This window comes from Bombus bifarius, unplaced genomic scaffold, assembly GCF_011952205.1.
Source record: "Bombus bifarius isolate JDL3187 unplaced genomic scaffold, Bbif_JDL3187 scf7180000008166, whole genome shotgun sequence".
In the NCBI taxonomy this organism is placed as follows: Eukaryota; Metazoa; Arthropoda; class Insecta; order Hymenoptera; family Apidae; genus Bombus; species Bombus bifarius.
The window spans coordinates 1,600,590-1,622,282 of record NW_022884488.1 but is presented as its reverse complement, the minus strand read 5'-3'; the positions used below and the strand labels follow the sequence as shown (position 1 = coordinate 1,622,282).

The window sequence follows — 21,693 nt, the reverse complement described above, 5'->3', positions numbered from 1 at the left end:
ATTGTTAGGAAATTCTGTTAAATAAAATATATTTATATATTCCAACCTCTTTTTTTATTTGGATGAATTTTACAATCAATTCTCATTGAGAATTATAAGTAAATAATTCTAAATATTTGTACGCAAAAATGGTGTACTTTAAATTATATCAATGTATTAAATAAATTTACATATTGTACTATAATATATAAAAGGAAAAAGATATCATTTATAAAATTATGACTTTACCGATTTAGTTGAGGAGTTTCATATTTTGCACATGTTACATTTATACGAACTATTACATTAGTTTTAAATGCATGACGTAATTCTTTCTCTACGTAAAATGATAAGCATTTAACCTTTTGGGCCTTTGATTTTAATAATATCTCCACATATTTTTTTTTAGGACAATTTAATGTTACAACAGTATGAATACTACCATCATCACCCAAATCAAAATGTTCTGTTAGTATTTTTATATTATATGGCATTTCATATGGAAGTATATCCATTAATTTAGCTCTAACTGTCTGTTCTATTATAACTTTAGCTGGTTGATCGCTATAACGTTTTTCATCATATTTCCAATTACTTACTCTAGCTGAGTCGAGCAAATAATTCTACAACATATATTTAAATATAAAATATAAAAAATCATTGAAAATTATTTTTATCATAATATTTATTATAAATTACCCTTAAATCATCCACACCATCTCCATTAAGTGCAGATATCATAAAAATATCATCAAATTTTGGATAATTCTCTTTGTTTATTAATTGTCTTGTAACTTCTAACAATGCCATCTTTTCTTTTAATCTATCTACTTTATTAAGAATTATCAATAGTTGTGTGTCTTCTCTTTTTTCCTTTATATAATTAAGGACAAAATCATCAATCTTATGTCTAGTAAATACATTAGTTACATCTTGTACTATCCCAATAATATCTGCTTCAATGAGTGCAGTTTTAGGATCATCTTTGAATGAATCTGATAATTTATAAGTCTTTATTTCTTTAGGTACTACTAATCCAGGAGTATCCATAAATACAATTTGAGTATCTCCTTCTGTATATATTGCTTCTGCTTTGTGCATTGTAGTATGAACTTTTGAAGACGTTGGACATATCTGTATATTAATATTAAATATTAAAGATACTTATTTTATATTAAAATTATGAAATAAATAAATTATTCTAACATGTATGAAAATACGTACACATCTGTTTGTGAGTTTATTTACCAATGTACTTTTTCCAGCATTTGGTAAACCTAAGATTGCAACTTTGACTAATTTTTTGATTCCCTGATATAAGTCTGATGCATTATTTAATGCAGTTTGATCATTTGATATTAACTGTGCTTCATTGCTAACATTCGAAATAGCAGAGCAAAAAGGGGATCGTTTAAAAAAAGATATGTTAGATTGAAGCACACGTTGTTTGATTTTAAATGAAATCATTATGCCAATAAAATTAATAACACATTATTTATTGAGATTATAAAAGGTCTAATAGGTTAGGTTTGAACATTCCCATGAATAAACTACGGTAAATTAATTTATCAGCATTATTTACAAATGTTAAAACATCATTCTTACTAAAACATCAAGTAATACTTTCGATTCTATCAATTTATATTTACATATAGAACAATTCAAATGTTTGGCAATAAGCATACCGATGATATGCCAACTTAGATACAAACTCAATACGCTATTCAATTTATAAGCTAACTGCGTAACTTATTTCAACTAATTGTTAGCATAAATTAAAGTCATATACATATATAATAATTAAATGCTTCACAAAAAATCATTACAACTTAAAATTTCTAATTAGAAAATGAATTAAACATATTTGTCATTCCTTTAAAATAGAAAATATTAAAGACAAAACATTTATTTTTCAAATGTTCGAACTTATTTAATAACATGTAGTATGATATAATAAAATAAAAATTAAGAGATAATAAAGAACGAAGTGACGCACAAATATGTAATAAAAAATATAATTTACTTCCAAACCTTTTATTTTGAAAAATTACATTTGAATGTTATTTCTTTAGTTTCTTCGTGTGTTATACATACACATAAAATATTATTATGATTGAACGTAAAAGAAAAAAATATATTTTCATTGTTAAATAATTGAATAATATCAGATAATATTCATTATTTTTTATTTCAAATAGATTATTTGAAAAATTTATTTTCTTCAGTTCTCTCTTCTAACAAATCCATGATGTATATTTCATCTGTGTTGGTACACCTGATTTTAAATTGACAATGACAAAATTTCAAGCTGCAGTTCAGTCATTATGTATTGACGTATGTTATTCGAATCAGATTCGAATGCAAATTCTCGTTTGGCTGTATTGAATTTTTCAGAATGTTTATTAAACGTGATAAAAGTTCTTAAGATAAGAGAAGATAGAAATGTATAACTTTTTTAAATGCTTTAAATATCTTCTTTACGAATGATGAATAACAGAATTGCTTTGATGCGATGCATCGATTTAAAATGTACGGGCAATGAAACTTGAACTAAAACCATCCGCAACCTTTTTGTGAAGACTTTTATGAAAGTGGTTCAGTTTCCTATAGTAGTTGATGGCCAAGTCTCATAAATAGCAATGGATATGTAAAACTGTTCAAACGGAGCATGCATTTCTGGATTAACAAACCGGCGGGCAGGTATTACGGTTTCACTGGCCGCCGATACCCCGCCACACCTTTGCCAAAGACCCGCTTGAGTAAGAAAATATTTTCAATTTCTTTTTCTAATACATAAATTTATTTATTACTTATGATACCTACAAATTTTGGTGAAAATTGTTTAATATACACAACAGCAAAATTGTTAATCTTCTTCATTAAGTAGACCAAATGATCTTCATGCTTATATTTGTTGCTTTTACAGATCAATCTAGATATAATGCAGATTTGAGACAAATGGTTACTCCACTTCACCGATTTCAAAATCTGAATGCTGTGGGAAATACAGCTGGTCCTAGTAATATGAATACTTGCAGAATGATAAGAACAACGATAAGACCAAACAATGAGACACAACATTTTCCAGTTGGCTCTACTCAACATGTCCAGCTAAACAACATCTCCAAGTAATTAAAGAAAAAGGTCTACTAAGAGGATTCTGAGGAACATGTTCTTCTTATATACAGGGTGACTCACTTATACATGTCTATCACCAGAAAGTACTTATAAATGATTCGCCCTTAATGATAAACTGTTATGAACAATATGGATGTTTAAGGGACTATTATGAATACAATAGCCAAAATATTAAAGCTTTTATTTGTTTACAGTAATGTAACAACTGCTGGGAATAATCAATTGATATTATCAAATACTACATCAAATGGAACAAATAGGAGCTTTTTGGATTTTTCGGAATTTAATGATGCAGAACTTGCAAGTTACAGATTACGGTGTGGTGTTTGGATAACGTTTGTGCTTGTAACAGGATTTGTGGCTGCTGCAAAATTTTATTTCAGTAGTGGAGTAAGTTGAAGCTAAAATTTTTTATGAAGTAAACGTTTTAATTTCATTTCTTTATTATTAATATTGAACATTTTCTCAACAGGGTCAAGGTATAGAAATATTCGTATTTTGGGGTCTATTAACATTATTATTATTTGCATGCTTATACTCTATTTTATGTTGTCGACATCATCACAATAGTCATGAAGAACATCAAATTCAAGAGGAGCGCATTGCATCTGTGACTGGTACAACTCCAATACCTAATGAAAATATTAGACCTATTTCTGTAGTAAGACAGAATCCACCACCACCCTATCATATTGCTATTTTGATTCCCTCGAACAATCTACCAGAAGAAGCTCCACCACCATCTTATGACAAAATTATGCGTTAGATTAATATTAGTATATTAATATAAAGCTATATAAAATACTATCACTATTTTTCATATACTACATTTTCTAAACATAAAACATCGATACACAATATTATCAAAAGTGCATCATTGACTATAAATATTTCATTTCCAAGCTTTTGATTTGTGCAAACAAAGAAATGAGGAAAATTTAATGAAAATATTAACAATTTTTCTAGGCTAGGAAAACTTTATATCTGTGATACAAAATAGTAATGTAACATCAATGTCGCCCATGGTAACATTTGCAACTTAAAGAAACATAAGAGGCACTGTTGTGGGCATTATATACAATGTCTGATTGTGAGTCGGAAAGTACAACTGATATCCGCGATACTTTATGTTTAATGCAGTACTAATATATATTTTCCTTTTTTATACTCGAATAAGTTTATTTAAGCGAAATACAAATATACAAAATGATTTGCTGTAGAAAATGAGTAACATTTCTTCACCTTTAAAGAAATTTTTCATTATAAAATATAAACATAAGAGAAACCGATGTATTACGATAAAATTGCAATTCATTTGGATTAATATATGTATTTATTTATAAAGTGAAACTACTATTTATGCAATAAAATAAAATTGAAACTTAAGTTAATTTATAGAAAATAAGCACGGAATCATACTAGAGTCATATAAATTGTTCACTTTTCCATAATCTATCAAGTTTGAAATAAATCTAAAATCTTTTACTATGAATTAAAGTACAATAACTCTATTATATAATAATTTAAAAAAGCATAGGTTAAGTATAGTATGTGTTTTATAATACTTAATATTACATAATTGTACATAATATAGATAAGTGTGTACATACATACACGCGTAATGTTTTCATGCTCCAAAATTTTTGGCTATGACACAAACTTAATATACATATATATGTATATGATTTTATATAATTTTTCTTTGTCAATATTGAAACTCTTTATGCAATAACTGTGCTTTATATTTGAAATAAACTTATATAATATATATCATCACATAGAATATCATAACTAATAGTTACAACTAACAATGACTTTCAAGCTATGTTTCCGCATATTAAAATGTAGCTTGAACCAAGGAAAGTATTATTCAATTTTTTTGTTTTATTACTTCTTCAATTTAGTATACCAAATGTGTTATAAATTTCTAAATACACTACACTTGTATAGAGTTGTTAAATAATTATTGAGTGTAGGTGCTTCTTTTTTATGCATAATATGGCTAAATATTTTATTATATCATTTTATTACACATTAAAATAAATATAATTTAATCTTAAAGTACAACCATGTAATTGCACCAATACAGAAATGATGTACATGAGTAGAAATATAAAAAGCATAAAAAAGCCTCTAAATTTTAAATTTCAAATGTCACCTTTATACTATCTTTCTGGCTTCTTTATATATAATCAAAGCAAAATATTTTCAAGAAAAATGATATCATTAATAAATCATTATGTTCAATACTTCAAGTTGAAGTAAAAGATAAAATTATATATATATAAACATATATAAATAACAATATATAATACTTAATATATATATATATATGTATATACATATTATATACGCATTTACTAAATAAAATCATATTAATTTTTTAATCAACTACTTTAATGTAAATATAAAAAATGTCTTATTATAAAAATTCTATTTCATTTCTAAAATTTAACAAATAAATATATTTTATATTATAAGATTAGAGAATTTTTATAATTTGAAACATAATTTAAAATATGAGAGAAATATAAGTAAAAAGGAACTTATTATCTTATTTTGAAATGCTCTAAAGCTAAGAAATTGAGATTATTAATGCATTTACAATGTAAAAATAAATTCATTTGTTTTTACATGCAAAATATATGATATACTTGGTTTTGTACCATCACAAAATAAAAATATACCAGATGGGATAAGATTTGATAACTTCAAATAACATATTATGCATTACAAAGCGTGAATTATCAAGTTGTCTTTCAAAAATTTCGTGACTACTACACAGACATACAAAACCAATATTTTACATTATTTAGAATAATTTCATTTACTCTTAATAAATACATTATTACATTATCTTTAGTGATGTCAAACAAGCAATTGTATAGTGCTTTTTTACTAAAAATATCAAGTTAATGAAATAAAATAGTTTAGACTAAAAATAGTTAAAAAAAATAAGAAACTACGTTACTAATTAAACAGATGTCATTTTGGTGTAATAATTTGTCATTTACATCTGTGAAGGCACTTACACAGTCGCAAATATTTACATATTTATCAGTGAAAGTTGAGAATTATAATACCATCATAGTTTCTCACAATCAATATTTGTAAAATCAGTTCTGTAACTCTGTGTAATAGAATTGTACGAAAGACTACACTTGTAAAAATGTCATTCGTTATTTAATAAAGTCGTAAAGTTCTTTATCACTTGGTGCAATTTATAATAAGTATAGATCACTGAGATTTCTTCTTTTATATTAAGGAATGATACCTCATGTAAGAATGATGTAGAAATTTCAGTGCTAAAGCTAATAATAATTTACTTAATAATATGCATCGTGTTTAAACTCTTTGGATTTCAAATAACTTTACATCAGTATCATACCAAATCGGTGGTTCGACATTCCTTAAATATATAACGCCCCACATATATGTTCTAAACCAAGCAGTTGTTCCTGCGTTTGCTTGATATCTTCTAATAAGAATAGGGTGTGGTACTGGTAATAAGCCAACTAATGTACCATGTTGCAAAAATTTCAAAATTTCGCTTTCATCAGTAAGTCCCCTAAAATATTAAAAAAAAATATATATATATATATTATTGAAACAAATTACTAAGAAAAATAGTAAATTATACTCACTTATCAATGCATATCTTCTCAACTTGAGGTACAAGAACTTGAAGCAATCGCATAATAGTTTGTAATGGAAGTTTACTTTTCCATTGATATACCCATTCGCTAGAAGGAACCCACTGATTTATATTATTAGAAGAATTCATATGTTCTGCCACTCTGATACCTCCTTTCTATTTAATCGATAAGATAACATGTAAATAGTTTATGGACGTTAAAGAAATTTGTTAATTATTTACACTGTGATCTTACCGGTATAACAGAACTTTTAGAAGTAGAATTCATTAAATCCTCTGCAGCATTCACATTATTTTGATGATTAGGTTTTCCTACATCAATATTTACTGAAGGACTTAATGGATGTGCAGACTCTTTCTCAGTCATTTTTTCAATACCTTTGACAGAATTAATTCATAAATTTGTTTTTCAAATAATATATAATAAAATAAAGGAATATACCTGGTGTTTCTAATAAGGTTGCTTTCAAAGTTCCAGGTTCTGCAGGTTGCGCAGGATGTGAACCTTCCATTGCTGCTTCATTGACATTTTCATTAGATGTACTAGCGGGTACATGTCGTCGTTGTCTTTTACTGAGAGATTTTGCGATTGTATTACAGTCACTTGGTAAATTTGCTAATGCATGAAACACTTGCCTTTTACGTATTATAGTATAAACCAAGTTACTATTTCCATCAAATTGATACTAATAATATATAAATTTTGTTAAAATTTCCTTCTTCTCTAGATATTAAAAATTCTTCCTTCAATATATGTAAAAGTTACCTGAATGATATTGTTAAAGATTTCCAAAAGAAAAAATACCAAATGATGATTGGTAGGTGCTGAAAATAAAAACCATGGAGTGCTAAATGCTTCAAGTAAATGTAATAGCTTAGTACTAGCCACCATTGATAGAGTTTTAAGGTATGGAGACACATTGACTAGAATTGTTAGTAAACAATCAAATAATGGCTGTAATCTTTGGTGTCCGGTTGTGATTATCTTGTGAAATACAGTGACCAACAAATCAGCATGTGTACCTGCAAGTATATTTAGAAGTTATATATTATTTTTAAATAAAGTGTATTAATACTATACTGCACCTGTAAAAACGGGAATATCCATAGGTACAGTAGCTGTATATGGTTTATTTAATCTAACACCGAAATTACGTTCTCCACTCAATAGTAGTAAAATAAATACACCTATATGCATTAATCCAACACGAGCTGCAAAATTTTATTAAGTTACTGTGTATAATAAAAATACTAACTTAAATTTAGTAAATTATTAGAATTATAAATATTTACATTGATCTGCACGTGAATCATTTAAATGATACAATATAGGTACTAGTACTTCAAGAACATCTGAACTTTTTAGTACATAGTATAAAAATTTCTTATTATAGTCACACATTTTCCAAAAAAATACCAATAATTCTTGGTGGAAATGTACTTTCTTAGTTGAATTTGGCAAATACGTCTGCATTAATGGATTATTTAATAATCTTGTAATACCTTTTAATACAAACTGAAAATCTGAAAGTAAGTTTGTTATAAATCATGCTTTTATTCGATCATTTGTTTAAAATACATGTAATTAAATATAAAAATAAATGTCACCTTCATCTCGGTGAATTCGACTCAGATAATTAATGAATAAATTATCTCCAATACTTCCTTCTTCTAATGGAGTACCACCACTAGTATCATGATCTAGTGTTACTATAAGGATTTGTAATGCAACATCAACTAATGGTTCTAACGAATCAGTAAATAACAAATGATTGTATGGCACTCCAAGTCCAACAGGATCATATGCACATACTGTATTCAACAATGATGTGAACATAGGTAAAGCATGTCTGTGTTAAAACATGGAAGGTTTTTTACCAATTTATTTTTATGCATTAGAGTATATATAATAACTTCGAGTTACCTATTTTCAGAACTAGTTAAATGTTGAATCCACCTGTTTGGAGTCACTGACAAATCCAAGGGAGGATTATACATGGTTTCACTGAAGCAAGTGAGTAATAACTTTAATAATTCTGTTCTGTTTGAATCTAAAATTGGATATCTAGGAGGTGAATGTGCAAATCCTACACCAGCTTCCCAGATATATTCACAACTATCTATAGATTGCAGTTCTTCTGCTTTATCCTACATAATTTCAAACATTTTAGTAACACTCTGAAATTTTCAAAATTTTCAAAAGACAAGAAAATGCTTACAGGGCCAGATTTTCTATTTGCAGCTACTGTAAAGTCAGGACAAAATAGTAAATCCTAAAATAAAAATAGGAATTATAACAATATAACATTTCTTAATATTTTCTACTACTTTTAATAAATAATAAAATAAATTTATTATTTTAATAAAATGTATCATGTATCTTACACAAAGAGCATTGAGTAATGAATGAGCCAATGGTATACTCTCTTCATCTTCTTTACCAGGTAAACTGGACCAAAAGAATCCCTTCCAATCAGGATCCTCAAAAATATATGGTAATAATCTTGTTAACAAGCGACAACAGTTTAAAACAGTTTGTTGTTCTCTCTGGGTTCTACAACTATTATCAACTGCTTTTACTAATTTTTCCACTGCTTTGTAACACAATGTGGCTAAATTAGAAGGAGCTTCTTCTCTTAGTATTCGAATTTCAGGTGCAGGGATTAAAGTAAAAATATCTTGTACATTAGTCACGTTTTCGGACCAAAATTGGTCCCAGAAATTGTCATCTGAAGCATCAATCACCTATAATTAAAAAATAAAAATGTATTTTTTTTAACCTAAGTAGTAAATTGTAATTTGTTAAACAGTTTTATGTAAAATTTAATTTATTTTATAGAAAAAAAGTTATTAATTTTAATTGAAAGTTATGCAAATAGCAAAAAAAGTTGTATATGTTTTAATGCATCGAAATGTCAAATATATCATATGCTGCTGAATGAAATAATAAACAATAACTTTTACCTGTGTCTTTGATGTTAATTGTACAACTGCTTTTCGAAAATTTAACTTTGTGTCAGCATTTCCCATGTTGTTCTATTTTTTTGTCGATTTAAAGTAAAAAGTTTAGTACTAAAATACAGGAACGATTTGTTTCTCTCTAAACCAGAACGATGACGGACAACGCCATGTTTATGTCCTAATAGTGCAGCAGTGTTACCAATATATCTTTATTTTTTTTAACTATAATTTCATTATTTTCGTTTCATTAGCATAAATATACTATAGTACTATTCGAGAGAAATCTCCGGTATTATAGAAGAAGCATGGCATATTTTTTAAGAAAAGCTTTATTTATTTTTCATATTTAATGATTTCAAATTGCTCATATAATCAAAAATATAATCAATATTTTAACAAAAAATATTTTAAAAATATTAAAAAATTGCCTCTAATTGTTCTATAGACGGTTTTATACAGTAATATGTTGAAGAAAAATGAAATACAATTATCTTAACATAACTTTTTATTTATTTTCTATATTTTCCTTGAATCCATACTCTGTACATTTTAAGTTGCTTTCCTCTATTAATTTGTAATCTTCTATCTACAAGATTTTGCTCTTCTGTGAAACCACAGCTTGTAAAAAGGGTCCTGATTTCTTCTGTAAATAAATATTTTATTTATTTATTATTTTTATTTATCTTCCATTATTGAACAAAATACCTTGGGTAAAAAAATATACTCTGGTCCCATCGCCTCGAAGATAAAAATTTTCTGCAAGACAACTGCCCTTCTTAAATCTTAATTGAACTAAATCATATCTTCCATAATCTCGAAATAAAACTAATCCACCTGGTTTTAAATACTTATGTATTTGTTGTATAACATGCTTCATTCTGGAGAAATAAGATGTAATTATGTAACTTGTATTTTCAACTATATGAACATATATAAATATTTAATTAAATATTTACTTTTCCGGATGTATAGCTGAAAGGACAAATATCAGCACTATAATATCCAAACTTTCTGGTGCAAAAGGAGTTTCCCATTTCTCTTGTATTACATCAAGAACAAATGCTTTGCATCTTTAAATGAAATGTAAGTAATATGTTACTTATATATGATTGCTATAATATGTTATATTAAGATATAAGACTATACCTGGATGTATCATAAGAAGAATTCTGCTTTAATATATCTATTGCTTTATCAGAAAAATCACAACAATATACAAATAAGTTTGGATCTTTATTATATAAAAGTACTGGAAATACTGTGTTTCCTACTCCACAACCAATTTCTAGAATTTTATTTCCATTCTTATTAGGTAAATCAAGAATCTTTATATGAGATCCTTGGTTATTTTCACTTGTGTTTTCAGTTGTAGATCTCAGAGGTTGTTTAACATTTTGCTTTACAATATCAGCAGCTAGCTCAGGAAATTCTGTAAATAACCAGTGTCTATCTTTGAAAAATCTGCAACATTAAAAGTAAAACTCTTCTTCTTATATGCACTGTTTAAAGAAATTGTAGAGTTTATAGTTAACTCATATATGTACTTATTTTCATGTATTCCATAAAACTTATCCCAATATTTATCAGCCTTGCTCTCATATTCCTGAATTCTTTCATCTGATAAAATTATGGTCGAATTTTCATTCACTTTTAATTGAGCTAACTTTTGCTGCTCCTCATCCCACACAACATTGTCCCTTTAAATAATATATTGTAAAATGATAATGTATCATAATTAAATAATATAATAAGTCTATAATATAATAAATTAATTCTTTCTTTAATGAAAATTGATGTTTTCGGTGTGTAAAAACAATTCAATTTGAGAAAACCATATTTTATAGGTTAGGATTTCAATAACCCAATTTTATAATTTTCTTTATTAAACATTAAACATATATAAGTACCATGCGTTATGTTGAAATATATTGTCACTGCTGGAGAGGACTCTGTTACCAAATTGTGGTCTTTTATCATTTAATTCATTTTGTTGTAATTTTGGTATACTTTCTTCCATTTTTGTATCACGTGTTTTCTGCAGAGCATAGATGCAGCGTACAGATGCACTATATAAGCGGATAATATGTATGTTAAACTAGAAATCAAAAACTTAATAAATCATGATGTAAAATAACAAATTGATAAAATAATGCAATCCTATTTATTTTAATCAACTATATTACTAAATAAAATTTAACAATTTTACGAGAGCAAATTACAGATATTTTAGGAAGTATTATAACTGTTATTCGTAACATAATTGACATACATAAATAGAATGCGATCATTTTTATACCAATTACTCTGGGCTATTTAGTGGTTATTTCCTTATAAATTGTAATAAATACTGTAGATCTATACCGTATGTGCAATAGGACTTTTGCAGATCAACGACCTAGGAGACAGATATAGGTTGAGGGCACGTGGTATGCGGAAACAGGATGGGTGTGACGCAGAGGGTGCAGGTTGAGGGTGGTATGTTGCGTCATTGGATGATTGGTACCACAGGGACGAGGCGTACGTTTGTCTTTTTCCATCTGAAAATCAATATTATATTAAAATGTATAAAAACTGTATATATTATATACAGTAGTTTTCGATACGAAAGTATCACATATATAAATTATAATGCAAGGTACTAACAATTAATATTTCAATAATAAAATTATTTATATGATCTAATATACTAAACGGATTTCAGATTTTTTATCATTTTTCATTTTAACTATTTAAACAAAGTTATGTTTAATATATATATGTATTTACTTTTAAAGATAGTTATTGGTGGATATCTAAAGTATGGTAATTAATTAAGAAATTTATTAGTAATAATAGATTTTAAAAGATAAAAGTAATTTAACTACATATTTAAAAAGAAATTAATTGAAATATGTAAAGTTATCTGAAATTATGTATCTCAAATTCATGATAACACGTTGCTAAGGGACTACAAGTCCCGTCTTCCGCTACTGCATGGTGCTTCATGGCTCGTCGTGGGTGGCTACCGTGATGTCCTAATCCCACCAAGTCCCTAGAGGTGAGATCGATACATCCATTTCTCTTTCCCTCATGTTTTCACGGGGGTTAGTACTCATCGATTTCAGCCGACTTGAAAAAAGCTTAAAGTACAGAAAAAACTTTTTGTAACAGATTTTTTTCATAACAAGCGACAAAAAATGAAAATATTATGAAATAAATGTATAACATAAATTAATACACTTTCAAAGTATCAATATAAAAAAATCTTTTTGTAACATATTAATAAAAAATGTTTTCTATTAGTATATCTAAAATGTATAGAAGTCAAGATAAAGTATCAAGTGAAAATGGAAAAATAATCAAACATGTATTATTTTGAAAAAAATGCAGTCCATGTAGCAATAACTATAAGCAGCTAGATAAGTATTCTATTTATAACGCATCATAAAGTGAAAGAAAATGGAATGTAATTAAAAACAATTTTCGCAATATTATCACAGCGTACTCTAGGATCGTATAGTTCTTAGTGTGAAAACAGAAAGCGGACGGATTTGCGGAGACAAAGCGCGAATGAAAAACATGCGCACAGAAAGCTACGCGAGAACAAAAGGATAAACGAAGAACGATGGAGACAAAGACGAAAACGTAGGACTATAAACGACGGGAGGAAAAACGACATTTTTTCATATATATATTTAAACATAATATAATTTTTTTTATCTGTTTTATATTATGTTCATAATTAGTTTCAGGATTCGAAAGAAAAAGGAAAATGAAATAGAGCGACAAAGTACATATATTCCTCGGGTTTCGTCGCCTCTTTTTTAGACGAGCTCACGAGCATTGTGTTCGATAAATTTAACGCGCGCACTAAACTCGAAAGCGCCTATTGACATCAAGAAATTTGCAAGAACGAAGGGTCTCTATGTTAACAGGACAAGAATGGTAGAAATATGTATCTGTATATATGTATATATATACATATATGTATATGTATGTATATATATGTATATAGACATAGTATAATAATATATACAAATTATATATATATATAATATATATATATATATATATATATATATATATATATATATATATGTATGGTATGTGTGTATGTGTACGTACCAAAGTAGAAAGGGATATAGAGAAAAAATGAGAGGAGACTGCGAGAAAGAGGGAGGCAGAAAAAGAAGGCGATAGAAAAAGATAAAAATGTGGATAGGGCAGGGAGAAATGCAGAGATCGGATAGAGATCGAGCGAACAGAGAAACAGGAAAAAGGGGATGGCAAGGGAGACAGGGAACGTGAGAGGGAGAGAAGGAAGAGTGAGTAGAGAACTCTGAGCGCCGCAGCGCTACGGGGTGGTTGCCCTCGTCTGCGCTTTGTGGGAAATGCCCGCTCAATAACGCGTAGGTCCTCGTCTGCCCCTTCTCACCCTCGGAGGCATCGCAGCAAGGGCCACTGCCCCAAAAGGCACGGCCACCCATCGAATAACCCTTATCCTATCTCTCCCTCCTACCCATAAGACAGTTCTTCGATTTTCTTCCTCCTTCTTCTATTCTTTTTCCTCTTCCTTTGACCGTCTCATACGTCGAAAAAGATCGAATCCTCGCCCTTGCACACAGACCTCGTGTACAGTCGTCGAAAAGACAAGAGGAACTGACAAATATTACTGCACCGATTAATCTTGCGGTCTGATTTGCGATTTCTCGATAGCAAGGTCGACTTCTACCGAATTGAAGATCATAAAGCATACTTTCATACTTTCTCTATATTATTACTGATATTATTATTATCAATAAAATATAAATAATGTAATTTAATTACAATTAAACAGTTGTATTGTGCATGCCCTTATATGTAACACAACAGGGGCGGATTGGCCATCGAGGAATTTGGGAAATTCCCGGTGGGCCGGTACAGATTTAGGGCCGCTCTCTGCAGAATCTAATTAATGAACGAAAAATGGAGGACTAATCATGTCGGTAACCTCCTGGTAAAAATTTAAGTTCCAGCCCGTTCGTGACTAGCAATAATTTCTTTAACATCCACCTGCCACTCTTAAAACAAGAGAAGAATACATCTGAATTAAAATTTGAATTAATAGAAAAAAGGAAATTGAATTACTTTTAATATAAGGTGATGAAGGTTTCTACCAGGATCAGGATATTAAATGATGCTAATGTCTAAGAATATTGAGGTAATTAGTAATTTATTAATATTTTTTATAAATTTATGTTAAATTGATTTTTATGTATTTTATAAATGGGATGTGTAAAGATATTTAATTGCATCCTTGCATTTTAGCTTTTAGGGGAAAGTGGTCGATATCTGCCCAGTATTCCGAGTTACCTCACCCTCGTTTCAGGCATGGTGGAACCCCCAAAGATCGCTCGGGCAATGACCTCGAGATTATATATTCTGCCGGTATAGGGTGGTACAGGGTTATTCCCCTTGAATTTATCCGCGAAGCTGTATCTTTTATCAAATCGTATTGAAGCCTGGCCAGAAAAAATTTTAAATATTTATTAAAAATGAAAGAAAAATAAAACAAAGAGTCATAAAATAAAAAATACATGTCAACATAATTAGAGTAAAAATAAAAAATTAGAGCCTGTTTAATATTAAGGTACTCCATTAATATATATACGTATTACATTCAAGAATTTCAATGGATTATAACAAATCATTGGTTCTAGATAATTCATCCTGCTATCAACTTTTGCGTTTTCCCACGTCTAAGAATATAAAATAGACCGTATCGTTAATTGATTCATTTCATTGAATTATTTGACGACCCTTCTCGTAAAGAATTGGCTTGCATAATAATTCCACGTCAAAGAGAGTATTGGCATCGGTTATATGTAGTTTTCGTAGCGGATGGCATTTATAAGCCATGCTCGCTACATCCACCACCTACCGGATCAATAAGTACTCTTCTTGTTTCATAGGAACTGTTTCCTTCTGCACGATCTCTCCGTATTGTGATAATATCTAACATTTCATTACAACAACGTATCTTTATGTGTTAATACATACTAGCGGAACACAACATTCTGAATGTCGGATAATTATGCTGCCCTTTTTTCGAAAGAACTCACTTGCTTGTAAATTATAGAAGAAATCATGCGATGCGTTTCTCGGAAACACGTATTATAAAGCAAAGATAACAGGGGCGGAATTCAGAAGAGTATTAAATGACAAATTAACTGTGAGTTATTTCTTTAATAATGTCAAAAGTCTAAGAAACTATAGATTACTCTTGCATTTCATATTTTGCAAGTTTTTCCTAGTTACATATAATCAGTGATCCAGAGTGAATGTACTAAAATATAAAAATTGAGAGAAAGACTTTCAATTTCTTTAACAATAAGTAATCTTTTTGCTTGTCTTCAACCCTTGCTTTCTTTTATTCTATTCAATTTATTAATTTATATAGAAACCAGAGGCCTACGATTCTCCATTTCTCTTGTGTCCTTTATTTAGAATGGCGACGGCCGTATTTATAAAGGGATATCTGAAAGAAACTCATTCCTTTCATTAAACTGCTTTAATAGGAATAAACAGTTAGAGCGTTAGGGGATTCAACGATCGATACATTCATTACGTGCCACTTTATCAATGGGAGGTTTCTGAGACGCGCTAGGAAAAAAGTCCAGGGAAAGCAAAAACCATCTATACTTCGGTCGGAATAACTCCGATTCGGATTTTACAGCATGCGTGCAAATAGATGCGTAGATACCGGCCGCTCGTATCTATTTATAACGGCGACGGATCGCGGGGCAATTGACCGCGTGGCCTTGACTTCCTGTTGACCCAAGTGCCCCTAGGGAATTTTGGCGTACATCGTGGAATTTCTTACCATGATATTCGAATATCTCGTCTAACCATCTTTTTCGATACCATTTCACTCAGTATTTACAAAAAATATATATATAATTTTATACATCAAACAAATACATGTTATCTAATTATATAGTTATCAAATAATATTTTAATATACGTCCTAAGTTATCTAAAAAGTATTTTAAAAATAATCGTTCTTATATATCATATTCGTCCATTTATAGTCTCGGCGAATAAGACTGATAGTGGCTAAGAGTGACGCATGCGTGGAAACGACGATTTTTAATCAACATTGATACGGTCTTTTGGGACTATCACTTTCGGCCTTTTCATAGCGCGATCGACGAGTTCCCATGTGGTCCAACATACTTCCAGCAATTATCTACAAAAGCAAATAAAAAAAGTTAATATAATTTAAGAACACTATTCTCTTTCCAGAAGATCATCGTATACACAAAATTAAAATTTTATATATATGACAAAAATTAATTTTTCATTTTTTAATATTATCATATACATATATACATACATACATATATACATACATATATATATATATATAATATTATCATATACATATATATATACGGTCAAAGCGTTTCAATTATAGAAAATGCAAAGTGTAGCTATTGCAACGAGTATTGGCAACATATCTGTTTTCTAATGAAACGTTTTTATATTAGATTCTACATTTTATATTCTAGTATCAAATTTTTGTAATCACATGAAAGTATTTGCAAATGATACGATATTTAATATACTTAAATCTAATTAATTAGTACGTAAATACTATATCAAATACAATATCGTGTCAATACTTTTTGTAACCGTTATTGTAGATTGCTTACAGATTTCTTTCTCTCCATACCGAAATCGGGCGTATCGATTCTTCGCGAATAACTTTGTTTAGCTTACTTCAGTCTAAGTAGTTTTTTTCTGCAATCGGTAGGAAACCTGTTCGTACGAGGAACGGAATGTCTGAGTGGCTGCCGTCCTCTCATCTCCGTGCAATTCCACGCGTAGTAGAACGAGTCGACCAGGTGAGATCGTTCATTCTGCAAGAGACATTTTTGTTTCAGTCCCTTCCTCCTTCTCTGAAGGCGACTCGCCGTGGCAGGGCCTGTGAAATCGAAGATGGAAAATGGCCAGGCCAGGAAGGGAAAGTAACGGTACAAGGGAGGGCATAGTTAGCACTGAAAATGAAAAAAGGATAATAAATCCTGGGACAAACCCTAGTAATAAATCCTTGGACAAACAATATAAGTTGAATGTATCGACTGAGCTACCTCGATAGAAAAGTTACGATGTCATAAATATTCATTAGATGTTATGTATCAAGGTAAATGTGTAAGATTAGAAAGAATATACAAGAGAGACAAAGAGAGGTAGTTCGTAGGAGGTTGTGGAGGATGTCGAGAAATGAAGGCCAACGGCCTTGACCTTGTCCGTGACTTCGTCATGAATGAGAGAGAAAGAGAAGGAGAGATATAAGAAAAGACACCGTTCAAAACAAAGTGGCCTGCTTTCTTCAAAATCGAAGATGCTGTATAAGGTTGACAAGCAAGCAGGCAAGCAGGTAGACAGACAATCAGGCAGGCAAGCAAATTCAGGTAAACGGCCAGTCGATGGTAATGACTACATAAATCCCCAGGTCTTAACGCCTTGTAAGTGCTCTGTGGAATTTGGATTTAGAGGTAAAAGAATTATGTAGTTACCGATTTATCGGTCCTCGGTTTCGTTTGGACAACGAAGAATACAATTAATTAAGATTTATACCATTATGCGAGACGAAGGGTCGATGCGTCATGTATGCTAATAGTGAAACTAGTGTAAGTACCTACATGAATACATATTCTAATCTATGAGTTATATATCTTAAGAAAATGTAAAATTTATTGTTCGGCAACGAATTATTTATATACCGTTTCTTATATAACTAAAATGATTCGTATATGATTTATGGCTTTAAACGATTCATAATTTATATAAACGTATAATATTATATTTATTTCTTACTAAGAATGGCGTAGTTTTATGTTCGGGACACTTGACAATGGATTTCGAAGACACGTTATATGCATGCCTTTGGCACGGTTTGTATTTATTAGAGAAATCACAAAGTGATTGGTAAGTAGTACATTTTTAAGTAGTTATATCAAAGTGACTTATTACTCGTGCAAGTTGTACTGCTACGAATGGAAAGATTCTTGCAGTTTTTTCAAGGCTCTCGCGAAGTAAAAACGTATGTTCGGACATCTGTTCGACGTATATAAAGACAATATTGTCATTATCGAAAGTAACGTTTTGATAATACATGCTTTCTTGCCATTGTAGATCTGCATGATAAGTTTAGTAACAACATAATTGCTACACAAATCCGGTTTACAGATACTTTCTTCGTTACGATGTATTTTAGAAATTGCACACGATCGTATAATCATAACCTATCAATTCAATTTATATCGCTACGTAGTTGTGTAGGTGACGAAATAGGATATATGTACAAGACCGATCGAATCGAGTTTTCCAATTGCTACGCCACTGATCGAGAATCTAGGATTGGAAATGTAGAGGGCATCTGTGAGTAGTACGGAGCTATGGCCAACAGGCGGTAACCAGAAAGAGAATTTCGCTCCAACATCATAATAGAACGAAATAGTGAAGAGTGCAAGTGAAAGATCGATTGAAACTTCCATACGCGTTGCTTTCCCGATTGATCCACATCGAACGTTACCGTGGCGTTTGTCTAGGCAGCATCTTGATGAATGAGAAATGTCGATGACCGCAAAGGAAATTACCGCGATTTGCTGTTGAAAAGGGGGGAAAAAAGCTAGGGGAAAATCTCGTCTCCTGACCTCGAGGGAGTAGGAGAAGTGAGTGAGGTCGTTCCACGATCGATAACGCGAGTCTCTCGCGGAAAGGTGCGAAAGAAGCTCGTCGGGCATCAACGAAAGGGCCGAAAGAATCGATCTCTCATCCTATGAAAAGAAAGAGAGAGATCTTAATATCTACCGGTTTTTCTCCTTTAGTAAATGGTCGGTGAACAAGAAGAGAAGAGTCGGTCGGTACTCTATCTCAGGTAGATTTCTACATAAGAGGGCATATGGCACACATGTTTATTGCCGTATCGCGAAGGGTCGCGTATACGGGGGTGAGTATACCACCCGCCACTGTCTGTCGTCCGTTTTCTCTCTCTTCTTTTTTCATTCTCTTCCCTTGTATCGTGCTTCGTTATCGCTCTTCGTCTTTCGCGGGGCGCTGTTGCTAGCGGTCTCCGTCGAGCTTTCGCCACTCGTTCATTCGCATGCTTGCCAACTGCGCCACGCTGAAACTCATCAAGAAAACCGCGGTGATCATAGCCCTCTCTCCTCTACGTCATTCGTTTAGGCTGTAGTTTCCCTGTCTTTATTGGACGGACGATTGGTACATTGGTTATCTCTTTGTCGCGCTCAACGAACTCGTAAGATATCGCTTGTATACGTGCTGATACGTGAATGTGTGTTGAGTGGCGGTCGTGCAGACAGGTGCGGCCGCCGGAGCCCCACCGTTGGTGGTGGCGTGCATAGCGCCTCCAAGCGGCGACTCTCCTTAGTTTCGGGCAAGATGGGCGAACCTCGCCGGGCAGTAGCTTAGACTCTACCTACAAGACAACACATACACTAAATGTTTCCTAACCACAAGTAACAATTAATTGTACATTTATTTTATTTAAGGGAACACAAACTCTATTTTTGTAACATGCTGTATTAGTAGTGCTTCGTGGAATTTGTACGATATTAAAAAGGTGCGAGGCCACACGCGCGATATATAACGGACGAGAAGACGACGACGGAAAGTACGAAAAAAGATAGAAAGATTTTCGCGATAACTGGAAGATCTAAGTGCGAAAGAAGAATAAGAAGGAAAGAAAAACAAAGAGGAGGGATAAGGATAAAGGAAGAAGACGGTGTGATTGGGAAGATATACAAGCGAGGGATCGAAGATAAGGACTTAAGGAAGACAGTGACCGAAGCGACGAGGACAACGATAAAGGGAACAATTCCGACGAAGACGGCAACGACGTGGATAAGAACGATCGTACCGCAACAGCAACCACTATTGGTTGAAAACGACACCGAAGTAGGTGATAATCTCGCGTAGTCTCTCCTACTCGTTGTCTTAGTTCTCGGTGTAGCCTAACTGATTCTCTCGATGTGGTGCGTGTTTTAATAACGAATTACGACGTGGAGAAAAGTGTTCGACCGATAGTAGTAGTGAAGTGTATAAGCCGACACACCCTCTTGACACTCGACATCCGTCTCATATCGCCATCGGTTCAGGCTCTCTACCCCCTTCTTTCCTCATCTTTCTCGCTCTTCCTCACTCCATCCTTTGGCTACATTTACGTAGTACCGCGTGTACATTCGGTCATTGCAACAGAAAGCCGCACACACCACGTCCCTCTTTCTCTTTTTCTCTTCTCTCTCGTCTCAACCCCTCAGCTCACGTTTTCTCTTCCCTCTCTCTTTTTTTTTCTTTCCCTTTCTCTATCCAAATCGTCCTACCGTCTTCTTTTTCTTCTTTCTCTTCTCTTTGCTGCAAAGTGATGTATTGTTGCGCTTGTCGCATCGGGTTTTGTCGGTATTAAAACTATACCGACTGACTTTGACTTTATTGCTGTCCCTTCGCGTCCATAACCATACATACTGTACTTCATCCTAGGTTCTACCCCCTCCTCGACAACCCTCGTTCTACGAAGCGTCTCACCCACACTTATATTCATCATCTCTCTCTTCCTTCCTCACTCTTTTTCTGCCTCCGCTCCACCCCGGTTTATCGGCCGATCGGAGTGCAAATTCGTTTCGTGACCGTGCTGTGTTGGTTCTTTGCTTGCATCTGACCAGTGTCGAAGAGATATCGAAAATCCGCGGGTGACGCTGCTTTAACGGCCGGGCAACACCAGCCTGAAAAAACCAGCAACGAACTACAAGTACGAAATAAGAGAAGAGAGAGGAGACACACGCATTACCCGTAATAATAGGACAACGGCACAGCGTATCGTTTCGAGCGGGCGCCACGAGCGATAAGACCGCTAACATGTCCGTGAGAATGGAAAACGTAGCCGCGCCAAGGAAGCTCAACTACAAAATGATGGT

At 31.7% G+C, this 21,693-nt stretch overlaps 5 protein-coding genes and 1 long non-coding RNA gene across 13 annotated transcripts in view; 3 read left to right on the top strand and 3 right to left on the bottom strand.

Moving 5' to 3' along the window:
• Nucleotides 1–191: 191 nt before the first annotated feature.
• LOC117209179 (GTPase Era, mitochondrial) lies at nucleotides 192–1,749 on the bottom strand. Its single transcript, XM_033450876.1, has 3 exons — nucleotides 1,204–1,749; nucleotides 679–1,113; nucleotides 192–602 (listed from the first exon to the last, which is right to left on the bottom strand). Exons 1-3 carry the CDS (start codon nucleotides 1,444–1,446, stop codon nucleotides 225–227), a joined length of 1,056 nt encoding a protein of 351 aa, XP_033306767.1. The 5' UTR covers nucleotides 1,447–1,749; the 3' UTR covers nucleotides 192–224.
• Nucleotides 1,750–2,319: 570 nt separating this feature from the next.
• LOC117209176 lies at nucleotides 2,320–4,327 on the top strand. The gene is made up of 4 exons (XM_033450870.1): nucleotides 2,320–2,738; nucleotides 2,906–3,107; nucleotides 3,312–3,507; nucleotides 3,590–4,327. The coding sequence occupies exons 1-4, from the start codon at nucleotides 2,648–2,650 to the stop codon at nucleotides 3,881–3,883; spliced, it is 783 nt and encodes a 260-aa protein (XP_033306761.1). The 5' UTR covers nucleotides 2,320–2,647; the 3' UTR covers nucleotides 3,884–4,327.
• Nucleotides 4,328–6,329: 2,002 nt separating this feature from the next.
• On the bottom strand, nucleotides 6,330–9,931 carry LOC117209168 (protein HID1). The gene is made up of 12 exons (XM_033450862.1): nucleotides 9,737–9,931; nucleotides 9,158–9,517; nucleotides 8,992–9,045; nucleotides 8,697–8,920; nucleotides 8,381–8,622; nucleotides 8,066–8,296; nucleotides 7,859–7,984; nucleotides 7,539–7,795; nucleotides 7,215–7,458; nucleotides 7,008–7,150; nucleotides 6,762–6,928; nucleotides 6,330–6,685 (listed from the first exon to the last, which is right to left on the bottom strand). Exons 1-12 carry the CDS (start codon nucleotides 9,800–9,802, stop codon nucleotides 6,463–6,465), a joined length of 2,337 nt encoding a protein of 778 aa, XP_033306753.1. The 5' UTR covers nucleotides 9,803–9,931; the 3' UTR covers nucleotides 6,330–6,462.
• Nucleotides 9,932–10,220: 289 nt separating this feature from the next.
• Nucleotides 10,221–11,799, bottom strand: LOC117209169 (tRNA N(3)-methylcytidine methyltransferase METTL2). The gene is made up of 6 exons (XM_033450863.1): nucleotides 11,641–11,799; nucleotides 11,278–11,430; nucleotides 10,880–11,194; nucleotides 10,690–10,803; nucleotides 10,439–10,611; nucleotides 10,221–10,376 (listed from the first exon to the last, which is right to left on the bottom strand). Exons 1-6 carry the CDS (start codon nucleotides 11,748–11,750, stop codon nucleotides 10,243–10,245), a joined length of 999 nt encoding a protein of 332 aa, XP_033306754.1. The 5' UTR covers nucleotides 11,751–11,799; the 3' UTR covers nucleotides 10,221–10,242.
• A 209-nt stretch (nucleotides 11,800–12,008) lies between these two features.
• Nucleotides 12,009–13,355, top strand: LOC117209170. The gene is made up of 3 exons (XR_004487861.1): nucleotides 12,009–12,368; nucleotides 12,678–12,770; nucleotides 13,213–13,355. It is a non-coding gene; the product is annotated as an uncharacterized LOC117209170 (long non-coding RNA).
• A 6,020-nt stretch (nucleotides 13,356–19,375) lies between these two features.
• LOC117209223 (protein alan shepard) overlaps nucleotides 19,376–21,693 on the top strand; it is a 46,725-nt gene continuing 44,407 nt past the window's right edge. For 3 of the 8 annotated variants that reach the window (XM_033450969.1, XM_033450968.1, XM_033450967.1), the window contains exon 1: nucleotides 19,379–21,691. In XM_033450969.1, the coding sequence (XP_033306860.1) occupies nucleotides 21,635–21,691 (57 nt within the window). In that variant the 5' untranslated portion in view covers nucleotides 19,379–21,634. Of the gene's footprint in view, nucleotides 21,692–21,693 lie in introns of all 8 variants that reach the window. The other 5 variants (XM_033450966.1, XM_033450963.1, XM_033450971.1 and 2 more) reach the window with 3 other exon arrangements.